This window comes from Megalops cyprinoides, chromosome 11 (genome assembly GCF_013368585.1).
Source record: "Megalops cyprinoides isolate fMegCyp1 chromosome 11, fMegCyp1.pri, whole genome shotgun sequence".
NCBI classification, from domain to species: Eukaryota; Metazoa; Chordata; class Actinopteri; order Elopiformes; family Megalopidae; genus Megalops; species Megalops cyprinoides.
This window is the reverse complement of record NC_050593.1, coordinates 35826697-35848380: the sequence shown is the minus strand read 5'-3', so window position 1 is coordinate 35848380 and position 21684 is coordinate 35826697. Positions and strand designations below refer to the sequence as shown.

Below are 21684 nucleotides of genomic sequence, written 5' to 3'. Positions count from 1 at the left end.
TAACGTTGTCCTATATTCAGGCTGGCACAGTACTTCTTAAACTGCTTATTTCTTGGTGCTGTCATGCAGGCCAAAGGGAATCTAATTCCATCACATGCCGCAGCTCCTGGAATTGTAAATTCCAATGACTCACTCTTGCGCCATCATTTCCAGGTGTTCCTTCTGCACCCTTCTCCCCAGCGGCTCCCTAAAGCAGGTGGGAAGATGTGATATATTAGAATGAAGGGAATTTTAAATGGAGGTTAAAAGAATATTTTAGAGAAATGCATGACTGCTCTTACTCTGTCGCCCTTAGGCCCCGGAGGACCAGAGATCCCTCTCTCCCCTGGCATTCCCTGGAGCCCGGGAGGTCCGGGGTCACCAAGAGCGCCAGTCGGACCGGGACTGCCCTTTTGGACAAGAAGAAATGAGTAAGCATTTTGACATGAGTCTGAAGAGGGGGGGTGGGGGGGGGCATGTTTATTGTTAACGTTTGCAGTGGTCAGTGTACCCATTATGGCATAACACATAATGGCATATTGTGTTTGCTTCATCTGGCCAAAGATCCTCTTTTACATGTATTTCCATGACTGCATTTTTGGTCAAACTAATGTAGTTTCAAATAATCTGGTTGGTCCACTAAACTGCATAGGCCTACAAAGCCCTTCACTTTGGCAGTTACATAATGTATTTATTATATCAAACGTATAAGATCATCAGTCTGGTCTTAATGGCACCCTACACCATTTGGCATACAGCTAAGATAACAGATCCGATGCAGTTATGGAGTCATGTGGTTTATATTTGATCTGGAAGCTGTCAGGAGACTTAAAGTTGCTTTAGGACTGATTAATTCTGCTCATGTAATAACAGGTGAGACATGCGAGCATACCTTTGGACCATCGGGCCCTGGTGCACCTGGGATGCCTTTCGGTCCCTGCAGACCATGTGGGCCAAGTTCACCTCGCTCTCCTGGAGTTCCTCGCTCTCCCTGGGGGAAATATGGCAGAGTTACACCCAGGGAAAATAACTCCCAGCATTCCAAAACAATAATGTTATGTAAATACAGATACAGCCTACCCTCGGACCGATCTGCCCAACGGCTCCGCCTTCACCAGGAATACCCTAAAAATGATACGAAACACATTACATTACGTCACTGGCATTTAGCATGCTTATGCAAGGCATCTAATAACATGGCATGAGAAGTTGCACAAACAGGATGCCACTAACCGCACGTGAACAGAATATTCCCACACAAACAGAACATTCTTCTCAGTGAAATATTTCGTAATCTCAAGATGCCACATGGTGGAATGTGTACTGCATGCGAATAGATCTATAGATGGATCAGTATGTGAAACAAGTTCAGGCAATTTTTCACAGAATTGCACTTACCTGATCACCTGGCTTTCCTGACTCTCCTGGCGGACCAGGGGGTCCAGGTAATCCCTAGAACAGAATTATGAAACAAGGTAAGGTGTCATTAAATGAGTTGCTAAAACTGTCCGTTGAAATTCTTACATGTTGAAATGTATATGTATTAATTAATTAATTAAAAAACATCTGGAGGTTTAAACACACATACCTGGAAACCATTCACACCTGGAGGTCCCTGCTCTCCTCTCTCACCTGCAGGACCCTTTGGAAAGAGATAATCGTAAACCCTTAGCTCTAATAAATCACTTTTTAATAACAACAATGAATAACGAATATTGATTCAGTTTGTAGATGAAAATGGCAGCCTTAAAGACAGGGCTCAACAGTTATCACAAAACTTACAGTATTACATTAGTTATTCAGCGATCAGTTCTGCAAACATAATGCTGTACCAAACCGATTGAGACTGATTTATTAAATACAAAATGTTCTTTCAGTTCTGCTTCGGCGGCAGTTTCATTGTGTTTTATCTGAGTGATCCATTTTGTGTTTAATGTGTTACTCTCACTGACAGGGTGAAATGAAGGTATTCAAAGGGGTTATGGTTATGGATCCTCTACTAGCGATCTCTCTGTTTTGTTCATTTTAGCTGACTTTGAATTAGTTATTTGTATACATGAAGACAACAACCCAGAAGGAAAGAGTAGAATCCAGTTGAGCTGGGTATTTAATCAGCTAAATAAACTTCACCCTGTATACTGTCTTGTCCAAATTCACTTGTTTCAAATTTTCAGTGAAGTCATAATGCTCATGGGACAAATGTAAGGAAGAGTAGGAAGATGGGAAAATCATGCCAAAACTGAGAGAAAAAAAAAAAAACAAACGAAAAAAGAAAAACAATCAATTTGAAAACCGAGAAAGTAACCAAAAATCTATTCTAATCTGCAATCCCTTGGACTGAACTTCATGTCTGATTTTTTTCCCCTCCACATCAATAAACAGATTTATCTGTTATGGATTTTTATTATGGATTATGGATAAATAAAGCAAACCCCTTTTCCCAAACTGGTTATCAGTGATGTCAGGACTCTTTTCCGTCCGTAAGACACAGTCCGTCGAGAAGACACATGAATGAGGCTAATATGTGTTTCTATGTGATTTAACACATTCACAGACTTGCTTCAGTCTGCCTTGCAACAGACAGAAATAGGTGTTTTTCCAAGGTTATCAGATCCGAAGCAGGGAGAAAAAAAGTGTTATTTAGCTGAAATATTGAAAGCTGAACATGAACTCAGTCCTTAAGGTTCAGGCATAGTGTGGGTTTGTGTTAACTTCAATGGGCTTGCAGTCTGGGTCATAGTTGTGTGTAAATGGTCATAAATTACATACTTTTTTTAGTGGAAAAGAATTTAATTGCTTAAGTTGCCCTTTATAACCATTGCTCCATGAGAAATTTTTTGAAAGCCGCAAATGTGCAGCAGGTTCAAAACATTTTCTTAGAATGGCCTAAAGTTAGATAAGGTCATTGGCCAGAGCTGCTTCCTGCTGGTGGATATTGTATATTGGCTTATAACGTTGGTTGTTGCATTGTCTCCATGAAAAAGCTAGGAGCTGAATGCATGCTCCACTTAACTACTGAAATTAACTGACGCAATAGCCTTATTGGTCCCTGTCATTGTTCTTGGCCTCCACCGACATCTTTAGTTTACCTATTTCTTTTTACCATTATATCAGTCCTTGCAATGTAATACAGAGGAAAAGAGGGTTTGGCGGAACTGCATCCTCCCAAAGGTGAGGTCTGTCTAATCACCCTGACTGTCATTTACAGCATTTATATCTTGCCTTAAGTTTATCCTTTGGGGGGAAAGAGTGAGTCTCCTTTTGTATCTTTTTCCCCCAATATTTCAATTTTGTTGTGTATGTTTCTGATACATGCCAAATTTGGCCCACTGTTGGAAAATAAATGTACTGTTTGGCATTAACCCAGCATACCTGAACCTCTGAATGAAATGGATGAATGATGTGAGGTACTTACTGCAGGGCCAGGAGACCCCGCCGGGCCAACTTCTCCATCTTTCCCGGGTGGACCCTGCAACAGAAGCGGTCAGTGAGCCGGCTTTTGGGACACAGGCAGAGAGAGCGATTCGGCAGTGACCAATGAGCACACTCACTCGCTGTCCTGGAACTCCGGGAGACCCCTGCTCTCCTGTCTTCCCTGGGTCTCCCTGTTGAAACAGTACACATTTTAGCGTCATTTAAAGGATTGTTCCATTTCACATGTTGTTTTGCATGAGTTACAGTTAAATGTTTCTCCCCGTGCGAATTGGTACTTGCATTAAAGCCCTTTGGTCCTGGCAGGCCCATAGATCCTGCCGGGCCTCTGGTTCCGATGGACCCTGCTGGACCCGGTCGCCCGTCCTCACCTGGTCCCCCCTAGAAACAAAACCAAGTCCTTCAAGTCCTCCAAGACATTATTTTTCACATTGGACTGACATCCAGCGATATGTTATAAAATGGATCCAACATACCAGTGGCCCTGGTTTCCCTTCAGCTCCTTGGACACCAGGATTGCCTGTCAGGCCCTGAAAAGCAGACACAGGGTTAACTTCCAGTGACAGGAAAAAAATCCCCTCGCATTGAAGTTCAGGATGGATGAGACCGAAGGAGAAGTCAACGCAGGCGTGTTTTCAGTACCCTCGCTCCTGGGAGACCCGGTTCGCCCGTGCGGCCAGGATCACCGGTCGAGCCTTTAGGGCCAGCTGATCCAGTGATTCCACGGTCTCCTTGCGCCCCCTAGAGAGACCACGGAGAATAACTGCAACAGTCCACTTCTGAGCAAACTCCTCTGCCAGGTTTTACAGCAGACTCATGACGGAACATTTACCTTGGGACCAGGTAATCCATCAGCACCGGGGAAACCTCTGTTACCGGGAGCACCCTAAAACACAAGTGTCCTTTCAGAAATGTTTTTTATAGGGTTTTAAAGGGTGTTGCACACTCATTCATTCTGAAAGCTGTATCATACATCTTGGGTATCTTGTGGTTAATGTATTGAGGAGCTGACTCACCCTCTCACCCACAGGACCAGGTGGGCCGATTGACCCAGGGTCACCCCGCGCTCCCCTCTTCCCCTCCTCTCCTTGGGGTCCGATTGCTCCCTGAGTTCCAGGTGGACCCTATGGCAATGTTACGTTTGAAGGATTTTAGTGGGAGGCTGGGACGCTTAACTCATTCAAGATGGAGAAAAACTGAAAATTTTTCACTTAATGTATCCTCAGCTAGTTAGTGTGTGTATCATGTATTCCTTTCTATAATGTCTGACCTCTTCCATTATGCATCTCTATGCAAACATTGACATAATTTTAGAGATGTCTCTATGCAAGTGTTGTACATTCAAAGACAACAAATGGGTCTTACTGGTTCTCCCTTAGGTCCAGCCTCTCCTTTGAACCCTGGCACGCCGATGTCTCCCTGAAACACAGGCAAGTGCACGAGTAAAATACCCATCACAGCAAGCGTTCCACTGACAGTTTGATCTGCTATGTCAAAGCAGCAAATCTGCTGTCCATTCTGTGTCAAAACCTTCCATCTCATTTACTTCAGAGAGCACAAACTCCGTAATGGATGTCGATTAGCAGTGACAGCTGGGCCCTTTGGACCTTGTATGACAGAATTATTTCCATCAAGACAAATATGACAGAGCTGCGTTACCAGCTGGCCTTTGATTCCCGGCTGACCAGTGCTTCCTTGGGGTCCTGGAGGCCCGGGTGGTCCGAGCAGCCCATTTGGACCCTGTGGGCCAGGAGCTCCCTAGAACAGATTTCAAAACTGTATAGTCATCAAATATTGCACGAGGTATTAGCAAGATTCATTTGGGTAGTTAATTTTGCACTTACTGCTGGACCCTTGGCTCCAGGGCCTCCATCTGTTCCTGCTGGGCCCTGTAAATATTAAAATTTTTCAGCAAAGCAGAAGTGAAATCAGATAAAAATACAGGATTTGTATGCCATTAGCAACTGGAAGGTGAAGTTAGTCACATACTTGAATGCCGGTGGCACCTGGTCTTCCCAGATTTCCTGGCTCACCCCTCTGTCCCTGTGGCCCCTCGGTTCCTCGGACACCTGTTGGCCCAGCCTCTCCCTGGAAGACAAGGGTCACAAAACCGCGGGACACGACATTAGCATAAAGGCTGTTTAAAGATGCCCACAAGAATCAGTCAGGTCACTTACAAGAGTCATCTTTCATTCATTCACAACATGTACCACCATAACACCAATAAATGACACGATGTGAAATAATATGGCCAACAAATAACACGATGATTCATATGTGAGTTTTTATTTTTTTGAATGTATATTGAAAGTATATAAAATCCTATTTATTCAGATGTTCTGTGCCATGTTTAATGGATTTAACTAAAATAATTCACAGTTATCTAATTGAAAAACATTTAAAAGCATGAACATGTGTGTTATCAATAGTCAAAAAGTGGAATTACAAATTAATCAAATCATCCTGGATTGATATAATTCTTATCAGTGTAGAGCGCTGTATAAGCTATCCATGTGTTCTGCATATAAAGCATTAGCCCATTTTGTAAGGTGTTACTTTGATATATCATTTGTAATGCTTTATTTGTATAATGAACTTTGAAACAGACATATGGCTATATGAATATGATTTATAAATTTGCTAACCTTATACAAATATGTTCATTCACTCACCTTCATACCTGGGTTTCCGGGAAATCCTGGGGGACCATTGAGCCCCAGGGGACCCTGAAATTACAGATTGTTCTTAAGATACTTTTATGTTTAGTGACCTACATTTACAATTAAATTCATCATTAAAAGTACAAAAATGTCTTTGATAAAACACACTTTACTGATTTTGCAACTTACATCTCAGCAAATTGTAGGTACTGTTTCTCTGTTGTGTATAGACACCTGTCTGTGTGGCATCTACTCTTAATAGACTATATGAATAGGGTAGAGTATTCGTATCCTACTGTGATTTATATTTGAGATTATGATTTGCTTTTAATGTAACTGTTTTAATAATAATAAGTATTTTCATCTATTATCTTTAAACATGTGTAGGCCCTGAGACAGTACGACTATTATTTTTAATAATATTTTGTTCTTCCTTACCATAGGACCTGGTTTACCAATGTTTCCAGGTGGACCACGCATACCCTATAATACAAAATACATTATTTCTCAGGTGTACATATCTCTGTCAAGCCTTTGTATTGTAATCCTGACTCCTGCACACATATCATTTTCACTTGACTACGGTAAGTCCTTTTACAAGGTTACACTGTTATATTACATGTAGTCTTGCAGACTATTACACCCTCAACATGAACACAGGCCCATTGCTTTAAGCGTAGCCATCACCGGCGGCATATTACAAATGGAATAATGCATCAGACACAGCTGGAAGCGGATGGGAGGTGAAGAGAATAGCGTTAAACGGAGCAGACTCCATGCTGGGAGTCTGTGTGCTCATGAATATGATTGTTCTTACCGGGACTCCTCCGGGCCCAATCCGACCCCTTTCTCCTGGCATGCCTCTCGGACCCTGCCGGTGCACAGTAAACCGCAATTACCCCCTCAGCATTGCTTACAGACCGCTATAATTTACAGAATGTGAGATAACAGGAACGCAATCTTTATTAATAAGCATATAAATATTAATTCATAAAACAATATTCATATATCTAACATTCATACATGTATTCATAGTTATCCCATCAGTATTGCTTACAGACCACTATAATTTACAGAATGTGAGATAATATGAACACAATCTTTATTAATAAGCATATAAATATTCATACATATAACAATATTCATATGTAAACATTCATACATGTCAACATTCAGCATTCAGCATTCATCTTGTCAGCATTGCTTATAGACCGCTACAAGCATTACCTTTACAGTGTGTGAAATAATAGCAACACAATCATTATTAATAAGTATATAAATATTCATTCATATAAGTATTCATTCATATAACAATATTCATATATCAACATTCATACAAGTATTCATAGTTATTCTGTCGGAATTTCTTACAGACTGCTCTAAACATTACATTTACAGTCTGTGAGATGACAGGACTGGAATGGTTATTAATGGTTATTAATAATTGCTGTATTCTGTGTTCCATGGTGTGATGCGCCTGCATCTGCTGGTCACCTATCTGCCGTCACGTACCAGAGGACCAGGTTCTCCCATCGGACCGGTGGGACCCGATTCACCCTGAGAGAGAGAGCACACACACACACACGCACAGGTGCATGCGTAAGCATATGTACTCAAAGAAAATCAGCACATTATAACTGTCACTACAGGTTATGAACTGAGCATGGCAAATAAAGGCAATATAAAGTAACTACTACAAAATAATGTAATGTACTACAAAAGCTTGGCTGGACTTGTTATATGTAAATGTCTATATAAGTACATATACATATACATATACATATATATGATGAGATAGATAAATAGACAGACACACAGATGCTGTAAATATGCATATGGAATTTCATACCTTTGCTCCAACAGCACCAAGTTCACCCCTTGTACCAACTGGACCTTGATGTCCCTGTGGGAAGGGGGGGTGAACACTTGTTTTAAGTACTGCGTAGTGTATAAATCAACGCTGAGAGAAGCAGATGTGAAAAATGTTTGCCAGATTAGGTCATATATGTCTTAATCAACAGTAAAAAGTTATTCCAAAAGCTTCTAATACAGAACAGAACAGAATAGAATAGAACAGAACAGGAAAAGCCTGTTGGCTTTGTGAATCTGCCACTTGTGAAAGACAAAATGATACTTTATGCATACACATTCAAGCTGATTGAACCCAGCTTCATTTACTTTCAGTCATTTCCACCCACTATACTGAGTGAAAACTACTGTGAAATAAATTCAACCCCTCTGACTCTTCATCAGGAAGCTGGACCTCCAGCTGACTCACTAACCCTGATCATCTCAGTAACCTTTGTTAGTCTCTCAAAGGACAATAAGTCACTTACATTGTGTTTCATCTATAATTACATTTCCAAATGCTTTGAAAAAAGCAGAAAGGAAATATTGCATTTTTAATGAAGTGAAATAAATATTCATTATGATATGACTTCTATATAATTTTACAGATCATTATCATTAAGTACATTAAATCAGCAGCAAGCTATGAAGTTGTAAAATTGATGTATGAGTAGAACACGTTTGCTCATAGACATAACAGCTCCCTGCAACTGGTCCAACTGGTCATATTGCCAGCTCTTAGCTAATACGAAAAAAATGACTAAAGCGTCCACAGCTTGGAGACAGCCTAAAAAATGAGGCTAAGCCACTTTCAGGGGCGGTGTGGTTCTTGCTTATCGAACTGATAACAGAAATCAGTGATTCCCACTCAGTGTGATTACTGCAAGGAACATACCACAAGCCCAGCGCTTGCTGAAAAAGGCTAACTGGTCTATTTTCCGAACCATTTCTCTGAGCCGTTTCATTTCAGAATGCGGTGACCTACCAAATGCCGCATGCAAGATAGTAAGAGATGGCGCACTGCTTTCAGTGTTAAAGCATATGGCTGATTTCCCATCGAACAGTGAAACAAATCCACTCAGGTAAAGAATTTCTAAAAGAGCTGCGGTGATTTATACTTACTCTGTGTCCTTTTATACCCGGAGGCCCAGGTGTCCCTGGAAACCCTCTTGCTCCCTGAAACACATATTGTTTTTTATTACTGCACGTTGATCTGTAGGCATTATGGTTTATGGTTAAGCATAAATAAGGACGACAGATCATGGTATGGATGAAGCTGTAAATGACCATGGCGACATATGCCACATTACCGGAGATCCAGGAAATCCCAGCTCTCCTGAATTTCCTGCCTTGCCGGACTCTCCCTGGTGGGCAAAATTTACATTTCATTATATTCACTCCTTTTTTTTGTTTTTTTTGCTGTCCAGACTCTTTAAGTAACAAGTGAACACCACACAATCTTTCATAATTTAACAGGTAAACACAATAGATTTAAGCAAATGATTCAGTTTACTGTTAAGAGAAAATGTCAGAAGCAGTGCTGTGACTGTATTTCTAAAACAATGTACTGTAAAAATAAAGATAAAGGCTATTTTCGTAGCCAAAGTTAAATGCTGCTGAACGGAAGACGTTGATTACTCACGTCTTCACCTGGCTTTCCTTGTGGCCCTTCGGGTCCTCTGGGACCAGAGCTACCCTGTGAGGAAAACAACGATCACCAAAGGCTGGAAAGAATTTCATGTAAAGATAAACCCAGTAATTACATCAGGTCGGGTTTCAGTCTGAAAATGGTGAATTACTTTATCCACAAAGGGGAAAAAAAACTCAGACAGGGACTGTAAATGCACAATCTGCTGCAACTCTCCAACGCTTCCACCTTCCCACAGGAAGTGATTAAACCAGGCCTGGTGTCTTACACATTTCCTCCATGCACAGAGTGCATGGACCTCAAAATGGAGGAGGCTGCTCATTCACGCTGGTCATTTTGGCTTGGAAACTTTTTGAAGATCTCCATCATTTTTCTATGGACAGAAAGACATTTTTTCCATGTCGCTCAGCACCGGCGTTCTGGGTCTACACTTACCATCGGCCCTGGGTCTCCCACCTCACCAGGGGGTCCCTGCACTCCTGCAGGGCCCTGTGCATCAGAGAGGAGCATAATGACATTAGAAAAATCATTTAGCCATATATTTAATCACAGATATCTATAATTTTTCTGGAGAAAACGAGGCTATTTTTTTTAACTTACAGGTTGACCAGTTGGTCCAGGAGGTCCTCTTGCTCCTGCCTCTCCCTGAAAGATGATGAACAAACTCCCGTTATTACAGAATTTCCTGAAAGATGATGAACAAAGTCCCGTTATTACAGAATTTCCTGAAAGATGATGAACAAAGTCCCGTTATTACAGAATTTCAAATGCATTGAAGTGATGAGAAAAAGTAGTATCACCACGCTTTTGTTCTCATTAGCTCATGAAGGAAATGACAACAATCATAATAAACCCGAGGAACTGTTTTAAATCTCAACTGTCAAGAGGTGCTCAGCTTGCTCATTTGTCTTTATGAATGAGTAATAAACTAAATATTTTACAGAAGTATTAAAGTTTTTGAGTTTGAAGCAGGCCTGCAGCCCTGTGTGCTGACACCTCCTGCTCCTCCTGCTCCTCCTGCACCTCCTGCACCTCCTGCCCCTCCTGCTTACCCGAGACCCAGGCATCATCCCCACTTGGCCTGCCAGTCCTGACTTCTCATCGAAGCCTCCTGCCATCTGAGCGGAGAGCTGTCCCTGAGACACAGAGGGAGGAGTTACACCACGGTGAGTGACTGTGCAGTCAGTGCCACAATGAAATTAGGCCATCTTACCCCAGGAGGGGCACTCACCCCAGGGTGTGTCTGGTGCCCAGGGGGACCTGGTTCTCCTGGTTGTCCTGGGATGCCTGGCTCCCCATCGTAGCCTGGTTGACCTCTGGGACCCTAAAATTTGATAAGATAGTGTCAGCACACTTACTCTATCAACAAATGTGTCGTTAAGTATTGTATTTCGGAAATGAAGACAAAGCCGAGGAAAACTTTGACATGGTTGTTTACTCTTCTCGACGTTTTGGAGGAACACCTCTGTATCAAGGCCAGTTGCCGAAGCACATTTAAAATACATGTGAATACACCATTAGTTTCACTAGTTTCATGATATCCTGAATGTCTCCTCAACTCCTCAATTTGGAGATGAGGCTCAATTTCACAGACATGTTGCCAGACGATGCAGACAGATGAGTAAGGTATTTCTAAATGTTTACTAATCTTGTTTTAAGTGCTTACAGTTACATCTTCAATGCTGGGTTAAACCCAGTGAGTGAAGGGAATGGAATTGTTGAGGAGATTATGCAGCCCGCTGCATTCAAAACATTTCAGTTCTCTGGGGATGGGTGCCCTTAGTCTGTAATTAATTAATCTGATCCTTCCCATGCTTTGGTGAATTGTCCAGCGTGAGCATCTGCTAATGTCTGTAATACGTTTTTTCTTTTTTTTTTTCTGAGCAGATGACACTTCTTGGAATGTCACTGTAGTGAGATTAGCCCGTCCCTGTCTGGTCCCACGGCTGTCTGTAAGTGTGACAGAAGGCTCAGTGAAAGCAATACTTCAGAACACTGTGGTTCCGTTTGATGCCTCTCATGTTGACTAGATCAGAAGAATAATAACCGTGATCAGATCCAGCATAAAGTATGCTTTGTTGCTCAGCATATGATCTGCTATTGGTGTGACTGCTGTGTTGTGCCTAGCCATTGTTTTTTATGCAAAATCACACTCGCAGATCAATCAAACTCATGAAGCTATTACTGTTGCGGCAGTCAATTAAATCTTGATCGTGATGAATTACAATTATTTTGACCTTCCCACTAACAAACTGAATTGTTTTATGAGGTGCAATAGAAGGAGGTAAAAGGAAATAGAGAAAAAAAAAACTTTACCTCTCCAGAATAACATGTCTGCTATAAAACTGTTTGAGGTGCAAGAATCGTTAAATAAAAAAGTATTTTTCAGGATTCCTGTTTTTAAATGCATCTTTGCTGTGTACTTCTACAAGTGGTAATTTTGTCTCTTTAATTCTTCTTTTGGGACTAAGCATAATAATCACAGATATCGTTCCAAACAGCTGGGAAAGAATATTTTTCCAGTAAGCAGTCTTTCAGATGCTTGTCAGTGACCATATCTCTCAGGACACTGTGATGGCTTTGTTAATTTGAGGATTTCGTAGTATATGAATGGGTTCCCTTTGTCAGACCCTGCCCAGTGAATGCCGGGTAAGCAGCTTGGATAGGTGTAACAGGCATGAATGGGGTGTGTCTGTGATGTAACATGGCATCTCAGATTGTATTCAGCAGTGACAATATTTTGAAATTATTAAAGCTTAGAAATATTGAGGTATTTGTTTTCTTCATATTAAGTTCAAGAATGCTGTAATTAAAGTCAACATTACGTTGAGAATAAGGTGGTTGACTCGAGCTATTGCGTAAATGTTATATTTGGATGCTAGTGAATGAACCTACCCAAACATGTGGTTAGAGCGATTTGTTATGGAGAAAAAATAATACACGATAAAGTTGTTGCTTTTCAGTTCGTGCCATTTTAAACCGAACAGACACAAGGATAAGATCAGTTACGAAATTCTCCCCAGATGTTGGCGCTTTGTGTTCATAGGGGAAGCTTGGAATATGTTCAGCTCACCAACACCTGTGAATCTTGGTCAAGTACAGCACTCCACTGAAATTGTCCCTGTGGCTTCACCTAGCAACACCCCATTGTAGCATCCCAAAGCGCAGCGCTAGAAGTGGCTGATATGGGTTTCAGTCACTTGCATGCTGCCGTGTCTAATCTAATAGAAACGAATTCTCCCTCCTTATTAACTGATAACACTATCAATCCAGCATCTCAGCGGTTCACTCCTTCATTAAAATTTTCTTCCATTTCGCATTCAGTGCTCCATGACAAAACAGATGTCAGCTTCATTGTAAGCTATTAAAAATGCAACAGCAACACATTCTGTGTTTTGTTGTTGTTACTGTTTGTTTTTTTGTTTTGTTTTTTTACGTACCGGTCGTCCTTTGGGTCCTCTGTCCCCTCTAAATCCTGGCGCCCCTGGCGGCCCCTGTTTTTGTTAAGAGGAGGCAGAGGGGTCACCTTTGTTTTTCTGATCACCTGATGCAGCCTCTGTTTACTCACAACAGTGTTAGTCCACTAGCAGGCAAAACTGTAAGGGATCTGGACTGAACATTAAAACAAAATTAATCATTTATAACAAGCATTATTTGTAGATACAGCCAATGCAACACAGAACAGATTTTTTTTTAAAAGTAAGTTAAAAGGTGATCCTAAAGTTATCCGGTTAAATGATATTCTCAGAGTGGATCTTTATTGCCACCTAGTGTTAGAAAATAAACATGAGCACTCATGCTATTGCGGAAACAACGCAGAATACTAAATACAGCAGCTTTCACAAGATGCAGTGCTTTTTTTATTATTATTATTTTCCTTCTCTTTGTTTTTTATTCAGAAAGAGCAAGACAAATCCACCCCTGTGTGTACTTACCATAGATCCTGGGCGACCTCTTATTCCTACTACCTGAAGGCAGAGACAAAGTTACTGAAGATAGTTGTGCCAACTGACTTTATGTTCGCTTCAATGAGTATTATGTCATTTTAATGAAACATTATCAGTTAACTTGTGTACTTACATATGGAACATCTCCAGGTTCTCCTTTCTGGCCCTGAAATTCAAATTGATTCAGTTGATGATGTTTTCACACAACTTAAACATAATCTTAAAAGGTAAAATCTTTCAAAAATGCTTGTACAAATTTGGTTAAAAGGTTGTGGCTTACCTTGTAGACTCTTCCATCTAAAAAGTTGAAAAATTGAAAATGTATTACTTCACATGCTCACATTTATTTGTGTATTCATTTGGTTGTAACCTGGGTTTGCTAATATTGGTGAATCAAAATGTCCATATGAATAATGGTGAAAACAATTAATGAAAATTTCCTTATGAACAGCTGTAATAATCAACAATCATTTTCTTTGATGAGTCAGGTTTTCACTGCATTATTATGGATCTTTGTTAAAAAAAAAAAAGATCTAAAAGCCAAAACAGAGAAGCCATATGATCCATATTTTATCTTTCACTTTTATTGATAAATAACATGTTGTGGGTGAAATATGTTTGTAGAAATGTTTCTGCTTATGCTTGCTATTATTTTTGTTTAGTTTCAGGTGTAAGCTGACCTGGCCTGCCGTTCCCGTTGGGACTGGCGGAGTCGCCGCACACGGGACAGCACTCCCCGTCAGGAATGGTGAGCTTTTCACAGTTTGTCACCTCCTCGCACTGAATCTCGTCACAGAGGATGGCCCCGCTGTCACACACGCAGATCCTGCATGGCTCGGGCTTCCACACATCTCTGTTAGTGTAGACCTGGCCATTCTCTGTGCAGCTCAGGTCATCCCCTGCGCACACACACACACACGCGCGCACGTGCACACACACACACACACGCACACACACACACACACGCACACACACGCACACACACACACACACACACACACACACACACACACGCACACACACGCACGCATACACACATACACACACACGCACGCACACACACACACACACACGCACATGCGTGCATAGACACATACACACACACACACACGCACACACACATGCACATGCGCACATGCGTGCATACACACACACACACACACACACGCACACAGAGAGAGAGAGAGAGAGAGAGAGAGAGAGAATCTCACTGTGAGTGGCAGCTTAACCATACCTTAGCTCGTCTTCTGGCAACAGCAGAAGGCTAATTGCATGAATATAAGTCATAATAGTGGTTACATTATGAAATAATTGCTTGGACCGAAACTGAAGGGTTACATTAAAATACATCTGGCTCATTTTTACTGGTCTGCAAGAAACGGACTCACAATGCAGTCGATGATGAGGCAGAAGCAAATGAATGAGCCCTGCTTTTCAGTTTAACGGTTTGTGGCCTTGCTCTGCAAATGTCGTTGGTGCTGAATTCAGTTCACATGGACGCTAATGGAAAATATTTCCTGTGACATCATGAAACCGTCTGCCTTCATGTTTTTCCAAATAACATCCATTAAATTGGTGTCACAAAACCTTAGTTTCTTGTATATTCCATTCATTAAATTTTCTTCATAGTAATTTGGAAGACTGAATTGTTGAAACAAATTTTTTCTCGTTTCCCATTGCTTGCAGTAAATGTGTGTCTGTGCACATATTTACTCAAGTGAATTTCAACGATGAAGAAAAGGGCTGTTTTGAAAAAGGTGACCCTTTTTCGGGAAAATCGTACCGGCAGACATGTGTTCATATTCTCCAGTATCCTTCCTCGGTCGGCCTTTCAAACGCCTGACTCATAGAAATAACTGAAGCTGCCCACAAACTGTTTTTTCTTTGAATAATTTTAAAAATGAAACCACATTTGGAAAGTTTATTACAATACATTCATTATGCTCTTTTTAACATATAAATTATGTGTCTGGCTTTCATGGTGTCTAAGAAGCCCATTAACGCTGAATGATGCAAATCTTTTGCCTTTCTTCACCTCTCTGTAAGTTTCCTGCACCTTACTCATAGAAAGTCAAACTGGGGCTTAGCGTGTACAGCTATTCCTGTTAAATAAATACACTGTTTAAGCCATCTGAATACAGCTGTCTAACAAAATGAAAATGGGTAACATGCAGGTTATTCCCAGTTTCAACTTCTGAAACATACATTTTGATTTGAAAAATAATTATCATGTACAGTCATTGCAAGGAGGAATATTCACACATTTCATTGAAACAATGGTTCATTATGCAAGTATTACTGAATTAAATTAGGTATGCATCCCCTGCCAGTCCAGAGGTGTTGACCTGTTTTACCTATTAACACCAGGTGGCACCCAGGAGCCAGTTCAAGTCGCTCCTAACTGACCTGATGACATTTTGTGATGACTGCGTGTTTTCAAATGATTTGGGTCAGTAACCCTTTCTTCTTCCTTCTATATTTTGAAAGACTTAAGGCAGACACCACCCCTACTGCTGTGGAAGGGCGAAAACACTACTGAGCCTCGTAAGTCATCTATCAGGTTCAGACTCAGTTTTTCCAAGTGTCATTGAGCATAAAATATCTCTGACCGCTATTCAGATGAGATTGCCACAGGTTGCCACGGCATTGATCCAATTACTTGATTAATTTCATGATCAAACACAAATCATTGAGCCATGTACCAAAACCATGATTTATTACAGCCTGAAAAATATTGCAAGGTGAACCTTGACGAGAAATGGATCCCCTGTGAGCATGTCAGTGAGGACAGACAGAGGTTACACAAAGACAGGGCCTTCACTATAGAATCATGCTTACATGTGCACAAGGTGGGGGGCACGGTAATTATCAATTATCGCGTATCATAATTGTCCTTGAAGATGTGTGGGCTGCAGATCTGAGTATTTTAAATCAAATCCATGGGCTATGGGAGTAATGAGACTGAGGTGTGTTTTTTACTTCTGGATGCAGATTGATGAGAGGTTGCTGCTGTCCTGCGGTGAGTCACGGTTCCTGGCTGCTCCTCCTCTCCGGCTGTCTCAGCTGCAGCATATGGGGGAACACACACCGTGTGTCCTCGCCAGCACGGCTACAAAGAGCCTGAACAAACCCTCATGAGGTAACGGCTAACATCCCGGAGACGCTCGACAGACACGGTACGGCTTTTCTGCCACCCTTTCCTCATCTTTTCCTCAGACAGCTGCTGATGGGTGCAGCCTGGTCTCACAATGCCGGTTTCAGATTCAGAGGCAGAGCAGATGGTATTTTCATACAGGTAAAGTAAAGATTGGGTTGTGGTGCAAATATCAGGAAAGGTCAGGGAGAGTCAAACACTCACACTGCCCGAACCCCCCCCCCGGTAAACATTTCTTTGTGCTGTACTCACATCCTGTTTGATTTATTGCTGAGACATTACTGTCCTCTGACCCAGATTTTTACCCCACACATACTTTCACCTTGGCTTTGCACCCTGAACTTTCTGTCATTTTTATGTCACTTAAACAGAGGAGCTGAAGACAGAAGATGCTCTTAAGGGGCGCAGTCTGACCTCCTGTGACTCTGAGTAAACTTGAGTAAGTGCACATCTGATAAACCCGCAGAGAGAAACCTGTCATTACGCTCAAAACCAAAGCTCAGACCGCTAATCATCAATGTTCAGCTGTACAAAGAGCACTTCTCCCACATCCTGGCTTTTTTGGTAACGTGTGGATTTTGATGCATTTCAAAATTTCCAGAACTGCAGCTCACAAAACAATCTCAGAAAGCTGTTAAAAAAAGGGGGGGGGGGGAGTGAGAGAGACAGAGAAACTGAGAGACAGAGAAAGAGAGAGAGGGAGAAAGAGACAGAGACAGAGAGAGAGAGAGAGAGAAACTCATTTTCCCTCCCCCTCTTGGCTAATTTATGGCAGATTTCTTTCTTTTCTCAGACATCGTAAAAGCCCCAGTAAACATGACGACCGGGAGAAGTATGCCCCCGTGAAGGGGTCCTCCTGATGCTGATTTTCCACCCCCCAGCCCCCCCCATGCCCCCCGCCCGCCTGGGCCCTCCCTGTCCCCTCTGCCTCAGGACTGTGGACGTGTTCTCCATTACACCACCAAACAGCATGTCTGCAGCAGACTTTGAACTTCACCCACAGCTGACAGCCCTCTCTCAGAGAGATGGCAGGCGGCACAATCTATCACCCCACATCACTGCGTTCTGCTACGCCTGTGTGTAGCGAGAGGCACTTTAAACTCAGGAGGGAGAATGTACATTATTTCAAACGGGATTGTTCCTGGCAGATACGAAGGCCGACAAGGGGTTAAAACACGGGTTTATGGATTTTCCTCCTGCTAAAATGGAAATACTCATAACATTTCTGCTGTGTTTAGGGATTTGCTGCTGAAGCCAGAGTCTAGAGGTTAACAGTGACTTCATGGAAACACTCAGTCAGGTTTATTTTAAATTTGTTTTGTTTCCAGAGAAAGAGGAGATGTGCAGTTCTGTTTCAGTAGTAGCATTCAGTATCGGTCAAAGAATAACCGTGTATACACTGGAGGAAATATTAAATCAATTATATATGACTGCTTATTACGGCAATATATACATTAATCCTCACATAATTTTTTGAATTATGAACAGAGGTAGGCTTTCCTCCTGCTGCGGAGAAAATTTTGATTTCCAGGAAAGTATCTGTCCCTGGAGGCCGTATGGATTTATAGCTGATGGGTCACCTTTCGGTGAATCTGCCTGCCTGTTTTGAAGTTGCCGGTATCTGTGCAGATCCCTCCCTGACCCCTCACCTGTCCCGTAATTAGTCTCTAATGAAGTCATGTGGAATAGTCCTGCAGCACACATGCTGTGGAAACAGCCTTGTTTATGAGTACCTTTATGAAAAAAGATGCAAAAGATCTTTCACTTTGAGCTCTTCTGATTAGTACTGACCCGCTGTAATTGCTCTTCAAGGAGAGCGGAGAGCTTGTGATCATTCAAAGTGTTTATGAGGCCTGTTAATGTGCACCGTGTGTCCACAGGAGTTGTGCCTGTTTACGCTGAAATCCCTGCTGTATTTCTGTGTGTCAGAATGAGGACCTGTGAGAAGGCTGTAGGGTAGGAACTCACACCACCCGAACAGGGTATTCTTTGGGTTGGAGGCCATGTTTTTCCTTCTGGTTTGAACATGCAAAGGGATGTCCATCCCACACGCAAGTCTGTGCCTCTCTTGGGTGTAGAGTGGAGTGCAGCCAGGAAAATTAGAGGAATAAGTACCCGCTGACATGTCTGTACTTCTCTTTTTCCTGCTTTAAAGAAACACTGCAGGCTCTTGTACTGATGTTCAAAATGTTTCTGGGATTTGAATCAAATGTTATTTAGCTATTAGGGTCTGTCGGGGTTACTTCGTGCTTCTTACTGACTCACTGAAATAGCTTCTTGGCTTTCAGCATCAAATTGTCATGTTCACCAGGTAGTTATCTTTCTGCAGTTTGTTCCAAATTGTATTTAGCAAATATGAGGTATTTAATGCCACAATATACTTCTAGAAGCATTTTATGCAAGTAAAAATCCCTTTTTACATGTCTGAACTCCACAAAAGAGGTATCACCTATTTACTCCTAATTTTTAGGTACATTTCAATCAGAAAGCAGCTCGTGTAAAGAATACATTTCCCAGATAAACGCTCAGTTTGGGCAAATCACCACTATTTTGAGCAGTTCATCATGTTGGTGTAGATGGGTAAAATAAGCACACTGGTACATAGAGGTGTAGCTGCGCAGAGCAGGGCTCCTATCCCAGAGGCTGCTGGTTTCACTCCCAGGTGGGCCACTGCTGTTCTGCCCTCAGGCTCGGTACTTAACCCAGATTTCCTCAGTAAATACCCTGCTGTGTACACGGATAACATGTGAGAAAAACAAGTGGAAGGAGCTCAGGATAAGAGCCTCTGCCAAGGAGATACAATGTAATGGCCAGTGAGGACTTTGATTGTTTGATGTCATTTTTAAAGTGGTTGACTTACAAGTGGCATTGTTCTGCCTTCCTACACAGGCCACACAAACAGTGCAATACTATTAAAAGCTAGCTCCACACACCATTATACTGTACTCTTAAAAAAAAAAAAATTCAGTAAATGGCTGCCTTCACTTTGCGGGGCAACTGTTACCGTCTGAGAGTACACAGCTTGTGTTCTTTTGTTTTTCACTTTCACATGAATTACAGCACTCTAACCACCAACTGCAAGATTTATGGAATGTATAATTCATGGCATCATAACGCAGACAGTACATAAACACAGGGAAGAGCGAATAAAGATCAAAGCTTACTGCCCTCTACCTTTCAGTAAAAGCTGTTTCTCCCTGTCATTCTGCGGTGTGCGGTTAAATTCAACAACTGCAATCTTTCTCACTTAATCTCTTTGTTGTTGTTAATGGGGAAATATAAAACTGTTTAAGGTATATTATTTTACTTTTTTTTCACAGCTGTAGATCCCTGTAGTGACATGGGTGTAGGGAGCGTGTTCAGTGTGTCTCACAAGGGTTATGAGCTCGCTGATCATCTGACCGCAGAGACTTTAAAAATGGCACCCTCAGTATGCCTGCTTGATGTACGGACAGGAAGTCCTGTCCTAAGGGTGCCCTTATGCAGGGGGCTGCCTCACACTGCAGGAATCCGGAGGCACTTTGCCCATCCAGGTGTGTGCAGAACCTCCCCCAGGGGGCAGTAAGGGATTGTACCATCTACACACGAAAGATCCCGCTGCAAAATTACCAGAGATATCAATGTCCCTGGTTGAGGACATGGTGATGTTTTGTGGAGAAATCCGAGTTCATGGACTACCTCAGAATTTTTTACATTTTTTTTTAATCTGGGACACTGCTGCTGTACCCTTGGGCAAGGTACTTAACCCACAGTTGCCTCAGTAAATATCCAGCTGTATAAACGGATAACATTGTAAAGAACTGTAACCTATGTAAGTCGCTTTGGATAAAAGCGTCTGCCATATGAATAAATGTAAATGTAAATGTAAATCTCCCAAAAGTAATACAATCCAAAGCTATGCATCTCAGAAATACCTTCCAAAGAAGCCAGATGTGGATTGCAGAAGGGATAAAAAATTAAAAAGTAAACTTAATATGTAATACAAAAGATTCAGGCTCCCACAAACCGTTCAAGTCTTTGTAACTGTAATGTTAAGAAATGTTCAACATGATTAATTGTTCAGGAGGTCCTATTCAGTTAACACCTGTATTAGTATTAATTTACAAACGCTTAGTTTTATGACAAAACAGCCAGATAAGCAGTCAGCTCCAAGTTCTCTCAACATCTATATTAACCATGCATGATTTCTAATGGGTCACAAGATCAAATCTGCCATGTCATATGTAGCACACTTAAAAACTAATTAAAAACAAAGGACCCCCCCACACCCCCACCCCCACCCCGCTGCTAACTGGACAGCTTTCTTTGGATGAAGGCATGCAACACAGAGCATTAGTCACTGACAGCTGTGGCCGTCTGAATTCAAGATATATATTACACAGGATCCTGGACGACAGTCAAACATTTGGTTTCCATCTCCTCTCAGGTGGAATCCAGTTTTATGGATCAAACAAAGCCAAACAGAGAGACACATCTCGGAAAACACACACACACACACACACACACACAGAGTACATCTCAGCCCCGAGTCTCATGTCAGCTGTGTCTGAGGAGATTATACCTGCTTCTACTTCATCCACGATATAATTTGAGGGAGGTTGTGAGGCAAGTACATGAAAGAGCAGTGAAATGCTAAGTATAGTTAAGTACAGTTAAATACAGCTCCCTTTTGAACTGCCGGACTGATGTTTTTGAGGACCAGTAATTCTACAGAATTAAGGCATTTTATGTGGACGTGGAGTATGCTTTATACGCATATTTTATTAATGTTACAAATTGATACTTTTTCCCACTACACCCAGGGGCTCCCACACGTGTCCCACAATGTTAAAAACCACATGGAGGTTATGGAGTTCATAGCCACAGGACACAAAAATTAAATATGGTATAATACTCATGATGTGGTATAAATTATAATTATAAGTATAAATACATACTTATTACGTCCACATTAAGTTATAAATGCCAAGTGGAGTGCAGGACACACAGTTTTAAATCGTTCACAAATTAGGTACC

The 21684-nt window shown here is 41.7% G+C and overlaps 1 protein-coding gene across 1 annotated transcript in view; it reads right to left on the bottom strand.

The window, feature by feature from the left end:
- col5a2a (collagen, type V, alpha 2a) overlaps nucleotides 1-21684 on the bottom strand; it is a 43308-nt gene that overhangs the window by 9984 nt on the left and 11640 nt on the right. Inside the window, exons 2-35 of the mRNA XM_036540363.1 lie at nucleotides 14195-14413; nucleotides 13795-13811; nucleotides 13648-13680; nucleotides 13503-13535; nucleotides 13008-13061; nucleotides 10799-10891; nucleotides 10620-10703; nucleotides 10168-10212; nucleotides 10003-10056; nucleotides 9562-9615; nucleotides 9230-9283; nucleotides 9042-9095; nucleotides 7921-7974; nucleotides 7584-7628; nucleotides 6889-6942; nucleotides 6510-6554; nucleotides 6084-6137; nucleotides 5401-5499; nucleotides 5256-5300; nucleotides 5071-5169; nucleotides 4777-4830; nucleotides 4428-4535; nucleotides 4244-4297; nucleotides 4054-4152; nucleotides 3888-3941; nucleotides 3694-3792; nucleotides 3531-3584; nucleotides 3395-3448; nucleotides 1568-1621; nucleotides 1378-1431; nucleotides 1060-1104; nucleotides 872-970; nucleotides 282-389; nucleotides 134-187 (exon numbers count right to left, since the gene is read on the bottom strand). Coding sequence (XP_036396256.1) covers nucleotides 134-187; nucleotides 282-389; nucleotides 872-970; nucleotides 1060-1104; nucleotides 1378-1431; nucleotides 1568-1621; nucleotides 3395-3448; nucleotides 3531-3584; nucleotides 3694-3792; nucleotides 3888-3941; nucleotides 4054-4152; nucleotides 4244-4297; nucleotides 4428-4535; nucleotides 4777-4830; nucleotides 5071-5169; nucleotides 5256-5300; nucleotides 5401-5499; nucleotides 6084-6137; nucleotides 6510-6554; nucleotides 6889-6942; nucleotides 7584-7628; nucleotides 7921-7974; nucleotides 9042-9095; nucleotides 9230-9283; nucleotides 9562-9615; nucleotides 10003-10056; nucleotides 10168-10212; nucleotides 10620-10703; nucleotides 10799-10891; nucleotides 13008-13061; nucleotides 13503-13535; nucleotides 13648-13680; nucleotides 13795-13811; nucleotides 14195-14413 — 2279 coding nt within the window. The remainder of the gene's footprint in view (nucleotides 1-133; nucleotides 188-281; nucleotides 390-871; nucleotides 971-1059; nucleotides 1105-1377; nucleotides 1432-1567; nucleotides 1622-3394; nucleotides 3449-3530; nucleotides 3585-3693; nucleotides 3793-3887; nucleotides 3942-4053; nucleotides 4153-4243; nucleotides 4298-4427; nucleotides 4536-4776; nucleotides 4831-5070; nucleotides 5170-5255; nucleotides 5301-5400; nucleotides 5500-6083; nucleotides 6138-6509; nucleotides 6555-6888; nucleotides 6943-7583; nucleotides 7629-7920; nucleotides 7975-9041; nucleotides 9096-9229; nucleotides 9284-9561; nucleotides 9616-10002; nucleotides 10057-10167; nucleotides 10213-10619; nucleotides 10704-10798; nucleotides 10892-13007; nucleotides 13062-13502; nucleotides 13536-13647; nucleotides 13681-13794; nucleotides 13812-14194; nucleotides 14414-21684) is intronic.